This window comes from Vidua macroura, chromosome 4 (assembly GCF_024509145.1).
Source record: "Vidua macroura isolate BioBank_ID:100142 chromosome 4, ASM2450914v1, whole genome shotgun sequence".
NCBI lineage: Eukaryota > Metazoa > Chordata > Aves > Passeriformes > Viduidae > Vidua > Vidua macroura.
Window position 1 is genome coordinate 45,929,837 of NC_071574.1, and position 15,909 is coordinate 45,945,745.

The following is a 15,909-nucleotide window of genomic DNA, read 5'->3' on the forward strand; positions in this document are numbered from 1 at the left end:
CAATTTAATTTCCCAGGCAACACAAATTTGAGCTTTATTTCCTGACACCATTTTACACCATCATCAAGTTGCTTATCTTTTCATCATTTTGTAATACATATTTTGAGTAAAAGCATCCTTTGTGCCATCTTCCTCTTACACTTGATTGCACACTGTGATTTGTAAGCACAGAGGAAGAGAACTGGGATGAGACTTGGGCACCGATGTCTCCTTTTAAATGACCGATGAAGAAAGGAGAGGGCTCAGAGATGGCTCCTGGTGCCTTGGAGCTCTGCTGCCCCACAGCCACCAAGGCAATTACCACCACTGCACCTAGGGATGGTGCCTTGGCCAAAACAAACCTTCATTGCAGCTTTCTCTAATGCAGTATAACAGTCAGTCCCCCTTAACTTGCATATCCATTAGGTCTCACTTACACAACCATTTTTACCACATACATGCAGAGGTTTTAATCCTGATAATTTCAGGTTTAGATTCCTTTCTGTGAAGCAGCAATCAGTTATGAATGCTGTCTTTATCAGTAATAGTACAGTTATTCTGAATTTTTCTAAATATAAGAAAGAAGGACTTCTATGTGTCACAAGCCATACACTTACTCTGGATCATCTCTGAGCTCTCATCACAGGTTGGAAATTCTAACTATGCTTCTCTAAGCACTTCTTCTAGATAAGGTTTAGTTTACCTACTTTCCCTGCTTTCTGGAACATTAAATTCAGTTGGTTATTTTTGCAAAGGTGAATCACCTTTTTTAGGTAAAAATATAGGTTTTAATTGAAGGGAAGGCTGACCCATTAACAGCAGAAAATTCTGCCATCTTTAAAAATAAACCTTCACCTGTGACAGCATCTTAACCATAATATGGGAAAGATACCCTACATCTCCACCGATTTCTATAAACCAATGGTGTTCCATGTAAGCTAAAGAGCTTATCCTCTCTGCTTAAAATGGAATGAAAATACTGTTTTTCTCTCCTATTTTACTTTCCATATTTATATTTAATCAAATAGTATCTTTGTCAATTTAATTATATTTTTGTTTCTTATTCTGTTGTGCCTTTAGAGATTAGAGTCTTTCTTAAATACAGTGTGAACTTGGTTATTTCATTTCCAGCCTGACCTGTTGAACTCAGTGTTTGATGGCATTCAAAAGTAGGCAAGAGCTCTTACCTCTTGTTCTAAAATAGCTGCTTATATGGACCACAAAGAATAAGGCAATGTTAATTTTCTTTATTGTTTTTTACTGTTTAAAAAAAAAGGGGGAAAACACCCAACTGAATGTTGCCTGGGATCAGTTACAAGAGTCTAATATACATGACAAACTGGTAACATTTCTAATAGTGTTCATTTTTACAGGAAGATTTCTAGAGCAGAGAGCCCATAAATTACATGCTGTGGAGCAGCACCTCTGTTTGTGCAATATAGTGAATTTACTATATGTTTTGTGAAAAAGTATTTTGGGTAGATGCTTTCTTTCATTTTGTGATTCTTGAGTAGGTGAAACCATGTCTTTCCTCCTCTGGAAGCAAGGCACTGTTAGTGTCACTTATCTCTGCAAAGTGATAGTGCAAACACTCTTTGTCAAGAGGCCTGAACAATTACAAACTTCTTAAAGTAATTACTTTCAGTAAAGTCAAGTGCTAGAAAATTCAGACTTAATTATTTCACTGACAATGGTTGGAACATGAAAGTGCTTTGGACTGTGGAAATACTAGACACAAATATACTCCAGCCAAGAAGGAATCCAAGCCCAGAACCAGAGGCCTGGAAACTCAGTTTGAAACTATCCATAATCCATCATGGTGTTCTAAAAGGATATTAATACTAGCATTTAGAACTGCAGTCGTGTGTCTGACAATCCTGTGTTTGTACCAGCAGGTCAGTTGACTAATTGTGAATTGGAACCTCTCTGTGTACTGCACTATTTAGAAGAAAAAGGATGACAGGGGTACAGTTAACCATTAAGGCATTTGGGCCTGGGAGGGAAAGTAGAGGACAATCAAGTCCTTATTATTAGATGCCTTCCTGCAAATCACTCCCTTATGCAGTTACAACAGAAGGAGAATTCACCTTTTAAACTGAGTAATTGTGCCTGTCGGGCAACCCTTTACAATTACTTTACCATCCAGTAAGAGCTCATTGATTGCATTAAGGATAACAGTACTCCACAGAAACAATCCTCTTAGGCAGGCTACTTCCAAAATCCTGTGTCTCTGTCAGGCAGCTGCCTGCTCTTTGAATAGCCAGAGAGATAAAGAAATAAAAATATTAAAGGGCAAAGCTCTTCTGATTTCACAACACTCTTTAAAGCTGGATGAGTGATTAGGGTGTTTGTAGCCTGTTAAACACCCATGCCTCAGGTGGAATGCTCCTCTGAGCACGTTTTACAGCAAATGTGAGACTGGTGCCTTGCTTCAGCTCCAAAAATACGCCTGCTTAAGCAGCCCCTATAGAATTCCAAGTTAAAATGCAAGCCCGAGTGACTGTGTGTCTTCAGCAGTTGATAACAAACTATAATCAAAGCCTTTCTCTTTTAGATTACCAGCAAGAATCTAATCCAGGTCAGTGATAATCCTCCAGCATCTATTTAGCAATGATCCCAACAGACTGCTCCAACACAAAAGTCACTGTTTCTGACATGGCTGCAGAGACTGAATGAGGATGGAGATTCCTCCTTTACTGTGGAAGCTAATTAGATTTGCAAGTAGAACAGGAGTGCTGAACTAAAGCAGAAGCATAGTGTTTCATTGTCAGCATCATCATTAAATAACATTCATTTGCTATTTAACAAAGTGGTAGAGGGGAGAATGATAACCCTTGATTTAATTACTGAGATTTTCCCATCTTCTGTGTCTGGGACGCATTTGTCAAGTATTCGCCAATCTTATCATGCACCCCTCTCAGAACCTTCAAATGAAACTCTGACTTTAAATTCTTGATTTGCAACTATCACACAACCCTCTCAATTTGGATTTTACTTCACTATTGTACATGTCTCCTGTCATTTTTAGATTTCTTTTGAGTTCCCTTTCACAATGCCAAGTTGCCCCAACCTTTCCCATTTTTTCTGTGAGGTCCATTCTCTCCTCCTTCAAAAGCTTCCTGTGGGTCCTATACAAAAGCTTCCTATACAAAATGAAGGCTTGGTCCAGGAAGCAGCCTAGGCAGTCTGTGTTTACAGGAACAAAACCTGACTTTTACAGACGGTATTAACTTGACACTTGGTGGTCTCCTGGTTCCAGCATTATTATTGTGATAAAAATGCCTTTGGGCCAGCATGTTTCCCTACATGCTCTTGGTAATTTTTTTTTTTTAAATTTCCCCCCCCCCCTTCCTTTTGAGGATATTTATTGGAGAAAGTTCTTTTTTTTTTTTTTTTTTTCCCCCCTGGAATTCAGACTGAGAATCACACACAATATGCAACCAGTATATTTCATCTTGTCAGGACTACTCTGACACTTACTAGTCTATCAACTGCATGAAACGAAAGACAGTACATACAGAAAGCCAATTAGATAGGGATTACTTTGGCTGTTCAACAGCTGGGGCATAGCATATGTCTGATTCCCCATGCTAGAGTTTGGAATTAACATTTTACGTGCCTGACCTATCTAATAAACATATATCCTGACCTTACAAGAAACATTCAACAATGAAGGCCAATGTGGCTATGCCAAAAAAGTGCATGAGCCAGGTTAGATACGAAGAGGTAATTGATTAAGCAGGTAACATATGTAAAGTTAAGCTCAAAGATATAGTGCATTTCCATCCTCTTCTGGGCTATTAAAGTAAATTAATGATCTAGAGCTGTGTAGGGGTTTCCAGAAACAACACTACAATGGCCAATTGGCCACAGTTTGCAGCCTCTAGAAGGGGGAGATGTTTATTCTTCAGGAAATTGCCAGCTCAAGCATCTCACTATGTATACTTTATATCTGTGTTCCAAGTGCAGAAATTACAACTGAACATTAGAATAACACCAGTGAGTACAAAATATGATGTTGTCTTGGAAGAAAATTAATCATAATCTTTGACAGGGTCCAGATATTTTCAAATTTTCACAATACATTTTTCCATGCTTATAGTTTGGCAGCTGCTCAAAAATACCTGTTTTGTGCTGTTTTACAGTCCTGAATATGTCAACCAAGCAACAAGAATTCAAAAAAACTTTGCAAAATACAAAGGGGAATAAGTGGCATAGGGAGAAACTCCTAGATACAGAGCTATGAAGCCAGGCTTTACTTCACTATCCTCAAGACTTGCCTATCACCGGTCTGTGGTCCCCATAGGAAAAATGCTTGTTTTCCATCCAGGTTCAAACTGAGACTTTGATGGTGCTCGAGAATTCTAAAATTTCACATCACTCTTCAGCATGCTGTCTGGAGAGGGAAGGACTGGCATGCCCTGGCCACCCTGCATGGCTTGCTTCTGGCTGAAGGCTCAGCATCCCCCATGCCTTGGGCTGTCCAGGCCATTCCAAACCTCTCCAACTTGTAACACCAATGAGCCATGATGCCTTTTCAGTCAACTCTCTTATTGTGTTTCCTGGAAAAAGTACTGAGAGCTCTGCAGACTGGTTTTTATAAACCTGGTCACCGCAAGAGCTGACAGCCATTACAACCCAAAGGAACAAAAGGCACAGAAGCCTTTATGTCCTCTTTGAGCGCACTACCTTCGGTTTATGTCATTCCCCTGGACTCCCCAGACGCGCAGTGGAGGGACAGGGCAGAGGGGTGAGTATGTGTGTGTGCATGTCCATGTGCGTGTGTGTGTGTGCGTGAGCGTGTGCACGGCTGCGTGTGCGGTGTGTCCGCGTGTGTCACGGCTCTCCCGCGCTCAGGGGCCGTCACCAGGCAGGGCCGGCTGGTGCCGCGTGCCCGCGCTCGGGGGTCTCTCCGGGCGCGGCGGGGGCGCGGAGCGGAGCGGGGCCGGGGGCGGGGCGGCCGCGGGGGCGGGGGCGGTGAAGGGGCCGGGCGGGCGCTGCGCTGCTCCGCGGCCGGTGTCACTTGCGAGCCGCCGCCGCCGCGCAGGCAGGCGGGCAGGCAGGGACGCAGCCAGCCGGCCCCGCAGGCAGTCCCGCGGAGCCACCGCGGCCGGCGGAGACCATGATCCTCACACGTAAGCTCGGGGATCCCCTCCGGGCCCGTTTTGGGGGTGGCGGCTGCGCGCCGGAGGGTGCAGGCTCCGCGCATCGTGGGCGGCGTTGCCGGAGAGCGCCGCGGAGGCAGCGCGTGGGGCAGAGGGGAACGGGACCCCGCTCGTGTTATCCCGCAGCACCCGGGAAGGCAGCGCTGGCACGGGGCGGCTGCCCCGGCCCGCGGGGCAGTGCGTCCCCAGCCGCGGGTCTTGGCCCCGCCGCCCGTCCGTGTGCGCGGGTGAGAAGCGTCGTCGGGGCGGCGGCAGCCCCAGGTGAGACGGGAGCGCTGCGGGAGCCCGGGATTACTTCTGTGTCCGGGAAGCGCGGCCGAAAGGGTTAGCAGCGCAGGAGGCGCGGGGGTACCGCGGGCGCGGAGCGCCGTTCGGGATGCGGTCGCTCCCTGAAGATCACCGTGGCGCATCTTTCTTTTTCGGTGGTTTGGTTTTGGTTGTTTTTTGGGGTTTTTTTCCGTTTCCTTTTTTCCTTTTTCCCCCCGCTAATTTTCGTGTGTCTCTGTTCTGGGTGGTTTTTTGGTTTTGGTTTTTTTGGGGTTTTTTGGGGTTTTTTTTGGGTTTTTTTTGTTTTTGTTTTTTTTTTTTTTTTTTTTTTAAAGCCTTCGTGAGACAGGAATCGTCGAGTTCCTTTTGAAGTTTTTCCGTAATTAGCCCGATGGCCTCCAGGAGCCCGGTGGCTCCCCCCGTGCGGCGGTGGCCAGCCCTGATGTCACCCCCGGCGGCTTTGATCCCGGTGGAGGAGCAGCATCTCCTGCCAGACGGGCTCACCCTTACCCCTACCCCCCTCTTCCTTTTTCCCTTCTCGAGGAAAACAGAAAGCCGATGCCGTTTTCCAGTCGGTCAGTTTTACGTCCCGTGTCACCCTCCCTGTCTTTGCAAACCACAGCAATGACTTGGTTCCACCGAAACTGTGAAGTTGTTGAGCGATGTGTTGCCATTAACCTAATGAGCTCTGTTGCCAGTCAAGGCGCCTACTATTGGTGCAACAGGTTTCTTTCGGGTTTTTTGTCCCCTCGTACTCTCTTTGGGAAAATTTGAAGAAATAACTACATTTAAACAATGTATTTAACTAAGTCAGAAGGTTCTGCCTGATGTCTCATAATACTTAACACACCTGATTTGAAAGACTGAGGAATGCAATTTATCTTAGCCATCAATTAGAGGTGCTTTTATTTTTTTTTACAGTAGTGTGATCTGTTTGAATTGCCCTGCCCTGATCAAGAAATTCCTGACAGCAGTTCAATAACAATTCTCTGAGTCAGGTTATGTTTTAAGGCTATTTGTAGTGAACTTAAGGAAGATAATAGGCAGATTTCTTATGAGCCTCTGAGTATGAATCTGTCAACAGCTCAGTGCCAGACTGATTCAGCATCTGTCTGGCAAGCAGGCCATTGCTGGGCTGACAGCACATGGAGTTGGTATTCGGTGTGTCTGTTGATTCCACAGCCGTTGCTGTGTGTATCTATCAGGTATTATTACTGCTGTCCTCTAGGCATCCTGCTCTGCATCCCCGGTAGAAGCAACAAAAATAAAAAGAAAAAGGCTGAGATGGCCAGGAAGTGGGATGGATGTCTCTCAAATGAATGGGTTTGGGTTACTACTTCAAGTTTGCTGATGGGATCATAATTAGGACTGAGATTCTTTGATTATGGAATACAGTATATGTAAAAGATGTAGATATTGTTTTGACAAGATTCCTTTCACCTACAAGTTCATAGAAATCAGAGCATTTGGAGCTATGTGACCTCTAGGACTTCTTGATCCCATCTTCTTTTAAAATAACTTGGGTTATTAATTGACACTTTTTTTTTAATCAAAAGGAAGTGCTGATACATTGTTTTAAACACCATAAGTCTTAAACTTCCTACCTGTCATAAAATGTTATTTCTGAGTGGTGGTTAGCAGCAAGAACATATCTGGTGGTTTTATTTAGTTTTATTTCTCAGTAGTGTAGATTCAGTCTAGGATTTTTAACTCTTGAATCAGGGTCTTCCCAGCCACTTCTGCAGCTGCCCTTGCTGGGCCAGAGAGGAAGATTGATGCTACTCATGGAAACTTACAAATGCCCAGTGTATTTTGCCTCTGGTGAGGTGTAGAAAAAAGGTACTGTAGTTGTACTCATGTACTAATATCAAATGTTTATATTAAGATTCCTAGAAAAAGGAGATGAGGTGGCTTGGTTTTACTTTTCTGGTTCTTCTGATTCATTACATTCTAGGCAGTGGTTTGTGTGAGGCATGTGAATTTATGAGTTCCGCAAATATTTGGAGATGCAGTTTGCACTATAAAGTTTTGGGTTTTTTCTAGGCAAAATACCACAGTATGTTATGTTTGGACCTCTTGAGAGATTCAGGCTTCTCTTCCAATTCTCCTCTGATGGGAGTTTTGCTACTGGCTTGAGCATAAACACAATGCACCCTCGGCTGGTTAAAAGGAGACAGAGGAAGAGAGCTCATGTGCTTTAACAGGATGGTCCTGTACAGTAAACAAGCACTTTTCATGCTTAACTATCCTTCCTAGCGACAGGAAGAAGGAAATGAGGCTATGCAAAAGGACCCTGACACATTTCAGACAATGCCAGACCCACCCTAGCATTCATACAGTATAGCCACAAGACTTGGGGAAATAAAAATAACTTCAGATGTTTCCCCTTCCTTCCTGTGCATATTATAGAAATACAGCAACCAAATGATATTCAGTTCACATAAAATTTGCTGGTTTGGTCTCCATTAAATAAAGAGACGATGCCCTTTATAATTTATATATATTCTTTACATATCATATTGTTTTGCTTACAGTTTGAATCTCGGTGTTTCAAGGTGAATTCATTCCAAAATTCTATATTCTCTACAGTAATGTAGTAAGTATAGATATACAGTAATTTTGGTAATTTCAGGCTTATTTCTTGCTTGTACCTAAGCAATCAGTAATTCTGCATGGGGCAGGGTATCAGGATTGTCTTGCATCATGTTTTTTGATTTCCAAAGTTTTTTGCAAAGTTTTTCACAAAGTTTTTATTTTTTTTTAATTTTCTCATCTACTTTCCCTCCTCCTGTTCAAAGGAAAAAACAAATTATGTCTTCAATGATGAGCAATTCTCATGAAAGGGGCACAGGACTGGGCTGTGATTGGAACTTTCTGGTTCTTTTTACTGGACACTTACTCGGCCATTCTTGCTGACAGTGCTACCCTATCCCACTCAGCATATCTTTGAAATCAGTGGATCTGCTAGTACAGTATACCATTGGCAAAACTGGCAGAACCAGAAGAGAGTTGAGAATGACTTAGCCAGCTAGCTGTACTTCACTGAGTTTCATTATCTGAAAGTTACAGGTAATAAATACTATGGACAATTCTGAACTACTTTGGTGCCTTTAGAAGAGCATGACAAGCACTTTTATTTTTTAGGATGAATATTCTTTCAAATATTGTCTAGTATTTGTTTCCCTTGGGAAGGACTGTGATAGGTGAGACAGGATCAGGAAACAATTTTGTCTCTCTCCTAATAAAGACACAATAGGATGGCTCACTTATTTCTTGTGGGGCATTTTTTTGAAGTTTAAAAGGGTGCAGAATTCCGTAGATCTGGGTTTAAATATATTTATTTTATAGTTGTCTAAATTTTTCTATTCAAATGCCATTCAAATGTACTAGGAATGATTCCTGAGGAGATACTTGAAAGACATTTGCTGAAGCCGGTGGTGGACACAGTTTGACCTTCCCAGATCTGTTCTTGTAATTTACTGAAGTTTCAAGATTAACAAAAATACATGCCTCTCCCCCCTCCTCCCCCATGGCATTTCTGCATTTTGGGGATGTTCTCTCTGTGACCCTGTGGACCTATAAAATTGGATGTTCTGCTGGCCACCCTTCACTCTATTCTACATGAGCTGTAAGAACAGATTTCCTGTGCACATAAGATACAAGAAACTTTCCAGTGTAAAGCTTCATGATCTGTTTTAACTTTCCTTCTTCATCCATCCATTCAAAATGTGACCATTAGGTCTTGGACTGAGAGAAGCATCTTCAAGTATGCAGTATCACAGACAATACTGTAACTGTCTCTAATATCTGAAAACAGGGCGTGCATAGTAATATTTGCTTTGGAAAAATCCATGTTTGGATCTTTAATTCTGCATCGGGGAAGAAGGCATTTGTCTGTGATGCAATTAGCTTTATCCTGGGCTGTTCACTGCCACTGGTAGTTTGTATCTAGTGTTGTATCATCCACACAGGATATAGTTTGGGACTGGCTCATCAATGAGATTGGCCATAAATGGTTATGATGTAAAGGTAGTCATTCTTCCATGCAGTTCTTCCTACATGCTTGGATAGTTTTGAGGTTGAGGTTTAACAAGCTCAAAGAATAAACTGTCTAGAAAATCTATTTTCTTTGGTATGAACCATTGAGCCAGCTGAGATCAGTTCTTACAGCATCATTATTTCCTAGATCTGAACAGGTAGCCCACATTTTGTGCCTTTTTTTAGATGAAGTACCAGTCCTGCTGGGCCTACTCACTTTTGCCTCCCTCTGGAGCTGAATGAGCCTTTGAGCTGAGCTTTGCACACCACAAGTTTGCAGACAGGGGGCAATTGGAGGACATTAGTGCTGGGCTTGGGACTAGCAACAGTTAATGTTTGCCCTTCAGTATGTTCTCAAAGGTCATGCTGACCAAGTAATTTCTGAAAGAAGGTTAAAGTCATCTTCTATTTCCCACTCTTTGGAGGAGGATTTGGTTCTCTCTCTGGAATCTGTCAACATGACCTCCATCAGAGGATTTGACTAACTGCTTTCTCTGCCCCAAATAATCCTCCTCCAAGACCACCCTGTGTTAAGCAGGCCAGATAAATAACCCACGTGCCTAATTATTTCTTGAGGGTTTTTTAAGTCACTTGACATGTTGTTCCTCTTCATCTGTGAACCTTCTTAAAAACAAGATGGGAGAAGACCATCTTTAACCTATAAAAAGAGTTCTTATATGACAGGATAGCTGCCACATTAAGCTATAGTTTTCTGATTAAACAAAGTTGGTTTTTGTCTTCAGATCACATTGGTTTTTAAATTTCTTTCTGAATTCTCCTGTATATGCTCAAAATGCAAAAAAAAAAAAAAAAAACCACCCCAAAACATCATCAAAACAAAACCCTATTTAGGAATAAATTATTAACTTGCAGTGTAAATCAGAAGTTGTGATGATTCTTTTGTGTCCTAGAACATGCTTTCCCGAAGTCTTCAATGAGTTAGGAAGTAATGCAGCTAACATTGGACATCTAGAAGCATATTTAATGGTGTGAAAATAAGCAGTAATTGCAATCTGTTGTAGAGTGTATAGGGAAAGGATTTGACAGACACATGGGGAATATCCTTTATTTTAGTAGCCCTTTATTAGATCCTGAAAGTATGTTGATTTGGTGCTTTTCAGAGCTAATCAGTTGTACTTGGTCCTCTTGACAGAGAGAAGGACCTCTTGCCAGCCAGGGCATGCTCTGGAGGTGGTGGTTGTGCCCTCTCTGACCTGCCATCAGGCAGTGTCCTTTCTTGTGCTCTGATGAAAACCTGGCTTTCACCCCGTGCTAAAAATAGTGAAACTGACCCCATTTATTCCTGCAAAAGTTTTGTTGAGTTTCAGAGACCCACGGATCCACACTGGGAAAGTCCTAGTTAAGACCTCTGAAATTTACAGAGGCTCCCATTGATTTTAACAAGTCTTGGCTCAATCTCTAAATGTTTGAAATATTTTCAACAAGTGTTGTTTCTCTTTTTATGTTGTGAGCTGTAGAAGTTCTGAAGTGATTTTGATATGCTGAAGACTGTGAAAAAGAGATTCAAGTTTAATATTTAGGTTTTGGTCCACAAAAGCAGTATTGTGCTTGCTGTGCTAGCAAGGGTATTAGTGAGCAATTAAAAGTACTATATTCTGTAATTTGGTATAGTTGAGAAGGAGGGAAGGTACATACACCTCTGTAGATATTTTGGAAGCCAGTCACATTCTTTTATTTTTTTTTTAATTTTTATTTTTTTTTAGCTTTCAACAATAAGGAAATAAACAAACTGAAATCCTACTAGTGGAAGTAAGCCATTTGCTTTTTTCAAAAGTTCTGCTGACAAAAAAAAAAAAAAAAGGGGTGTTCAAGCTTCAAGCTTCCTGCTTTTTTTTTCAGAGAAAACATCAATATATGATCTTAAACATCTGTTTCCTTACTTCTTCATCTGTTCCCACACAAATTCCAAACATACTCTGTTTCTTCTCCCAGTGTCCTGTGGTTTATACATAACATCAACTGCATAGTTACTGTCTTGCTTCAAGGCTCTGTAACTTGAAAAAGCCAGTCAGTCCCACATTTAACCCAAAGCCAGCAGGCCACAACACAAGACTATTTTTTTAGTCGTCATCATATAGTTGTGGAATATCTGAGTAACTTTCATCGTTGCTTTTAGGGGTTTTATGACTAGAAAGTAGTATATGTATTCGGTGTCATATATGATTTGTCTTAAGAATTCGTGAGTCCCCCTCTCCCCATCCCTCTGAAAGTTTTTAATAAGAGGTATTTTCTTAAAATTGCACATGCATCCATACTGGCTCAAATTGATTGCTGAGGCAGGCAGCAGTAAGTGGAGGTCACAGCATGTATAGTTTGACTTTAGAAGATAAATTGAAGCACAGTAAAATACAGGAGCACATCAAAAAAGGCAGCTGCAAATGCGAAATGCAACTTGCACTTTAAAGGTGAAAGGAGAAAAGTTACTCTCTTGGGAAGGTTGTTAGCTTTCACTTCAAAACCTGCAAGCGCATACTCAGTTCAAAAGCCGTGCTTTATATTTCTCTTGATCTCACTGCTTCTTCTAGAAATGCATCCAACATGAATCTGAGTGTGTCAGACTGTTATTCTAGAGCAGTTGTGTAAGATTAGATTGTTCTCTTAGAAACAGAAGAAATTCCAAGTGTGTTAGAAATTTGGCAAGAGCTTTTAATGGGATTTTCAGAATGCTGTCGTTTTTAGTGGTTGAACGTTTATTGACAGACTTCCCAAGTTTGTGTTTGAGCGCATTATCTTTATAAAATGCTGTTCTTCATTAATTATATTTTTGCTTTCTTTAGTCCTTGCTATGTGCTGCTTTCTTGAAAGGTGTGGAGCGCTAAGTTAATGATACTGCCTAAGGAATATTAAACTATACAAGTTTGAGAAAAAACAGGCTTATGAGAAGGAATTTAATTATTTTCAAGCAACAGTCTCATATCTTCAAAGTGAAAACCATCTGAGGCCCTGGACACATAACAGGCTTACTCTTAGGAAGTCAGTCATACTGTCCCAACTTTAAAGGGCTGCAGGCATATGACATTACACAGAGCTGATTTATCATTTTCAATGCCTGGACTGCTCATTTGTAGACAGCTGCCACAGTGCAGTTATTTCCCCGGTTTGTCTCAGATTTCACATCTGTGTTCATGTATCCATAGACTGAGTGGATGGATAGTGTGATCAGGTCTAATGCTGGGACCACAATTCACATGTCAGGGATTCAAGTCAAGCACTAGGAAAAAGGATTGCTTGTACTTGGGCAGTGGAATTCTATCCAAAGAAGAGTATTTCTCACATATACCACAGCTGGTCTTAAAAAATACAATCCTGAATGATCTCAAATTTCTTAATAGCTCAGGATAGTGCTTTTGAGTTGAACAAAAATTTTGCAAAGCACCAGAAGTTTCAGAGAGACATGAGGTGTAGGGAGAGGCAATTTCTGATATAGACAGAAAAAGAGAGTGCCAACCATTTGCAGCCATTAAATTGGACTATTAGTCCTGGATGGGGAAGAATCCTTTGTGCTCTGTGTGTTCCATGTGCTTCTCTGTTCCTTAGCAAACATGCAGATAGTGTATGGAGTTTTAGACATTAAAGTAAGGAGATAGTGTGTTCATTTCCAGCTTTCATGAAAATCTGGAATCATTCTCTGCACTGTATGGAAGAGTCTCTCCTGCAAGCTGATTCAGGAAGATGATTTTGTATTCAATTTCTACAAGTTTTTGTTTTCTTTTTTTTTTTCTCTTCTGAAAGAAAAGTCAAATAGTGAATTTCAACCAGAATAACTTACTTAATAATTAAGACCAATATGCAATTAAGAAGCTCAAAAAAACCAGTTGTTATATATGACATTGACGTGAACCTTCAGAAGTGAAGCCCATTTTTTTTCTTAAATTTGATTTTGACAGTGCTGATTTTGCCAGTCTCACAACAGATTTTTACAAGCTGCTCTCTTAACAGAGCCAAAAGGTGAGATGTGTAGAACTGATGTGTGGAGGTGCTAATATGATTGTAAAGGTGTCTGAGTTGAGGCAAGAGGAAACCATCTGCTTGGAAAAACTGTTCATAAGATGTTTAGCACTTAGGTGAAAATTGAGTCAATGCATGACTGTACAAAGATACATCTGCTTTGCACCTTGTCCTGAAGACCCTGAAAGAGCTAGTGTTTAAAGTGCCCATTATTTCATGGAAGCAAAAAAGAAGAATGGAAGTAAATGTTGTTGCTGTCTTAACTGGACTGCTATGATGATTTTTTTTCTGAAAGAATGTTATTGCAGCATCACTGTGTGGTTTTTCTTTTCTGTGGGAGAGAGGGTATCATTAAACAAAAGATTACATCTTACAGTTCTCCCTTCTGCAACTGCAGTTTCAAACAAGGTGTTAATTGAGATATTTTTACTCTGAAGGTCTAAACTTGCAAACTTACAAGACCAGGAACCAAGATTAACCAAAGTTTAACAAAAAGTAAGTTAGACTTTCCCATTTTCATTTACTACTCTGGAGAAGGATTGAGTTCTCCTAATCCCTCTGGAAGTGGGTAAATAAGGACTAATGGTTCCCAACCATACACAAAAGGAACTCCTACCCTTGATTTGAGCATGGAGGACTGCTTTGTAAAACAGACTAACAAATAAAGCTGTTTCCAATAAAAATTTCCTGTTTCCTCCTTAACGCATTTGCCTGTTGTTTGCTTACAGGACACCAAGAATAAAGACTTCATTGTACTTTTTGGAGTTTTGGGGGATTTGAGTGGGGTTTTTAAAATTTGTTTTGTTTTACTTTCCAAGAGGTTTTTTGGGTTTTTTGGTTTTGTTTTTTTTTTTTTTTTTTTTTTTTTTTAATCAGGACATTTGGAAATAATAGCACAATTTCTTTCTTTCCAGCAGTGTTTTGTACAAGAACCTCCTGCTGCTGGGGGAGGGCACAGGATGCACATCTGAAAAGCTGCACATACATTTCTTGCTTGGAATGTATACTGAATGGTAGTTTATTGTAAAGGTTTTAACTGGCAAGGGTGTTTGATTCAGAAAGGAAGTGGCACTGCAGGGATGGAGTGGGAAGGAGGGAGTGAGACCAGTCCTTTGCCTGCAGCAGCTTATCAGTTCAGCTGCCAGGTCTTCATCAGAAATTGCTTTGCAAATTGTGGTTGAAGTAGGACTTTCCTAAAATAGGTTGGAAAGCAGTGTAGAGTTCCTCTGCAAGTTTCCTCTCCTCCCTGTGGCTATCAGCTGGCCCCAGCCAAGCAAATGCTGTGCTTGACAGTGAGTTCCTAGCTCAGATAATTATCTGTAACCTATGTCCCCTGGGATACTGAACAAAGGCTATTGAATGCTCTATCCCTTCTAAATGTTTTTAGAAGTAGTTGGAAAATCTGAATTTGAAAGACCTGTTCTTCTTTTTTTTTATCTCTTACTATCTTGATTGCCATTGATCAGGAAGACAAGGACTTGCACATAAATATTCTCATGTCCACTTGGATATGAAACTGGCAGCTAGCAAACCAATAGTCCCAGGGCTAGTGCTGCTGAGCTGGAATTTTGAAACTGTAGGAATGGGCTTCTTCCTCTAGGGTAGTTTAAATGATTTGGCCAGAACTTCAGGTTTAACCGGTGTGTGTTATTCTCAAACACAGTTAAGCTGCAGTAATGAACTTTTTACCTAGACAAGCTCTCAGCTGTTTAAATTTGTATCTCTTACTGTGAGAAAGCTCGTTCAGTGTACTCGGCTTTCTATGCAGCTTATTCAGTGTACCTTGGGCTGGATTCTCCCTCTGACTATATTTTGATCTGCCTGAATTTCACACACATACACAGTTTTGTTCATACTCTGGCTCCTCAGTAGCCAGCAAGGTTCAGATAGGGAAGCTGGGTTAAAAAATTACCTTTCCCTTTGTCTGGCCGCACCGCATAGGAGTACAGTCTAGGAGGAATCCTGAGTTGAACAAAACGAGCTACTCTTTTAGGTCCCACCTCCACTCTGTCACCAGTACCCATCATGTCCCTCCCTCTCTTAACCATGCTTTGTGTGGGTGGAGATGAGATGAAGAGAGCCCTGGTCTCAGGGCACTCCCTGGCCCCTTGTTCAGGATAGTACTCCAAACCCTTCACCCTTGCAAGGGCTTGCAACAGGACTTCCAACCCTTTGCCCTTCCAGGACTTGCAACAGGACTTGCAACTTGCCCTATGAAATTGGGGCAAATGTGGCTTTTAAACACTTAGCACTGTCTTGTACCCAACTCTAGGCACTTACAGAGCCTAATCAGGGTGGATAGGTGCACTTGTGTTTTATTGTTCTCTGCAATTCTTGTGGACAGATAGGAAAAACTCAGGTGTTTCATTGCCTAAACTTCTTGGGGGATTCACAAAGGTATTTTGAAAGCAAATATGCTCTGAAAATTCCAAAGGCACGTGACAGCTGGATGCCCATAAAATGTAACTTTAACATAACTGGCATATACGTT

At 41.3% G+C, this 15,909-nt stretch overlaps 1 protein-coding gene across 3 annotated transcripts in view; it reads left to right on the plus strand.

The window, feature by feature from the left end:
• Positions 1 to 15,909, plus strand: part of DLC1 (DLC1 Rho GTPase activating protein) — a 219,168-nt gene that overhangs the window by 175,842 nt on the left and 27,417 nt on the right. Inside the window, exon 1 of one of the 3 annotated variants that reach the window (XM_053975620.1) lies at positions 5,080 to 5,114. The exons of the other annotated variants lie outside the window; for them this stretch is intronic. Within the exon in view, the coding sequence (XP_053831595.1) occupies positions 5,102 to 5,114 (13 nt within the window). The 5' untranslated portion in view covers positions 5,080 to 5,101. Of the gene's footprint in view, positions 1 to 5,079; positions 5,115 to 15,909 lie in introns of those variants that run through there. 3 annotated transcript variants of the gene reach the window in all.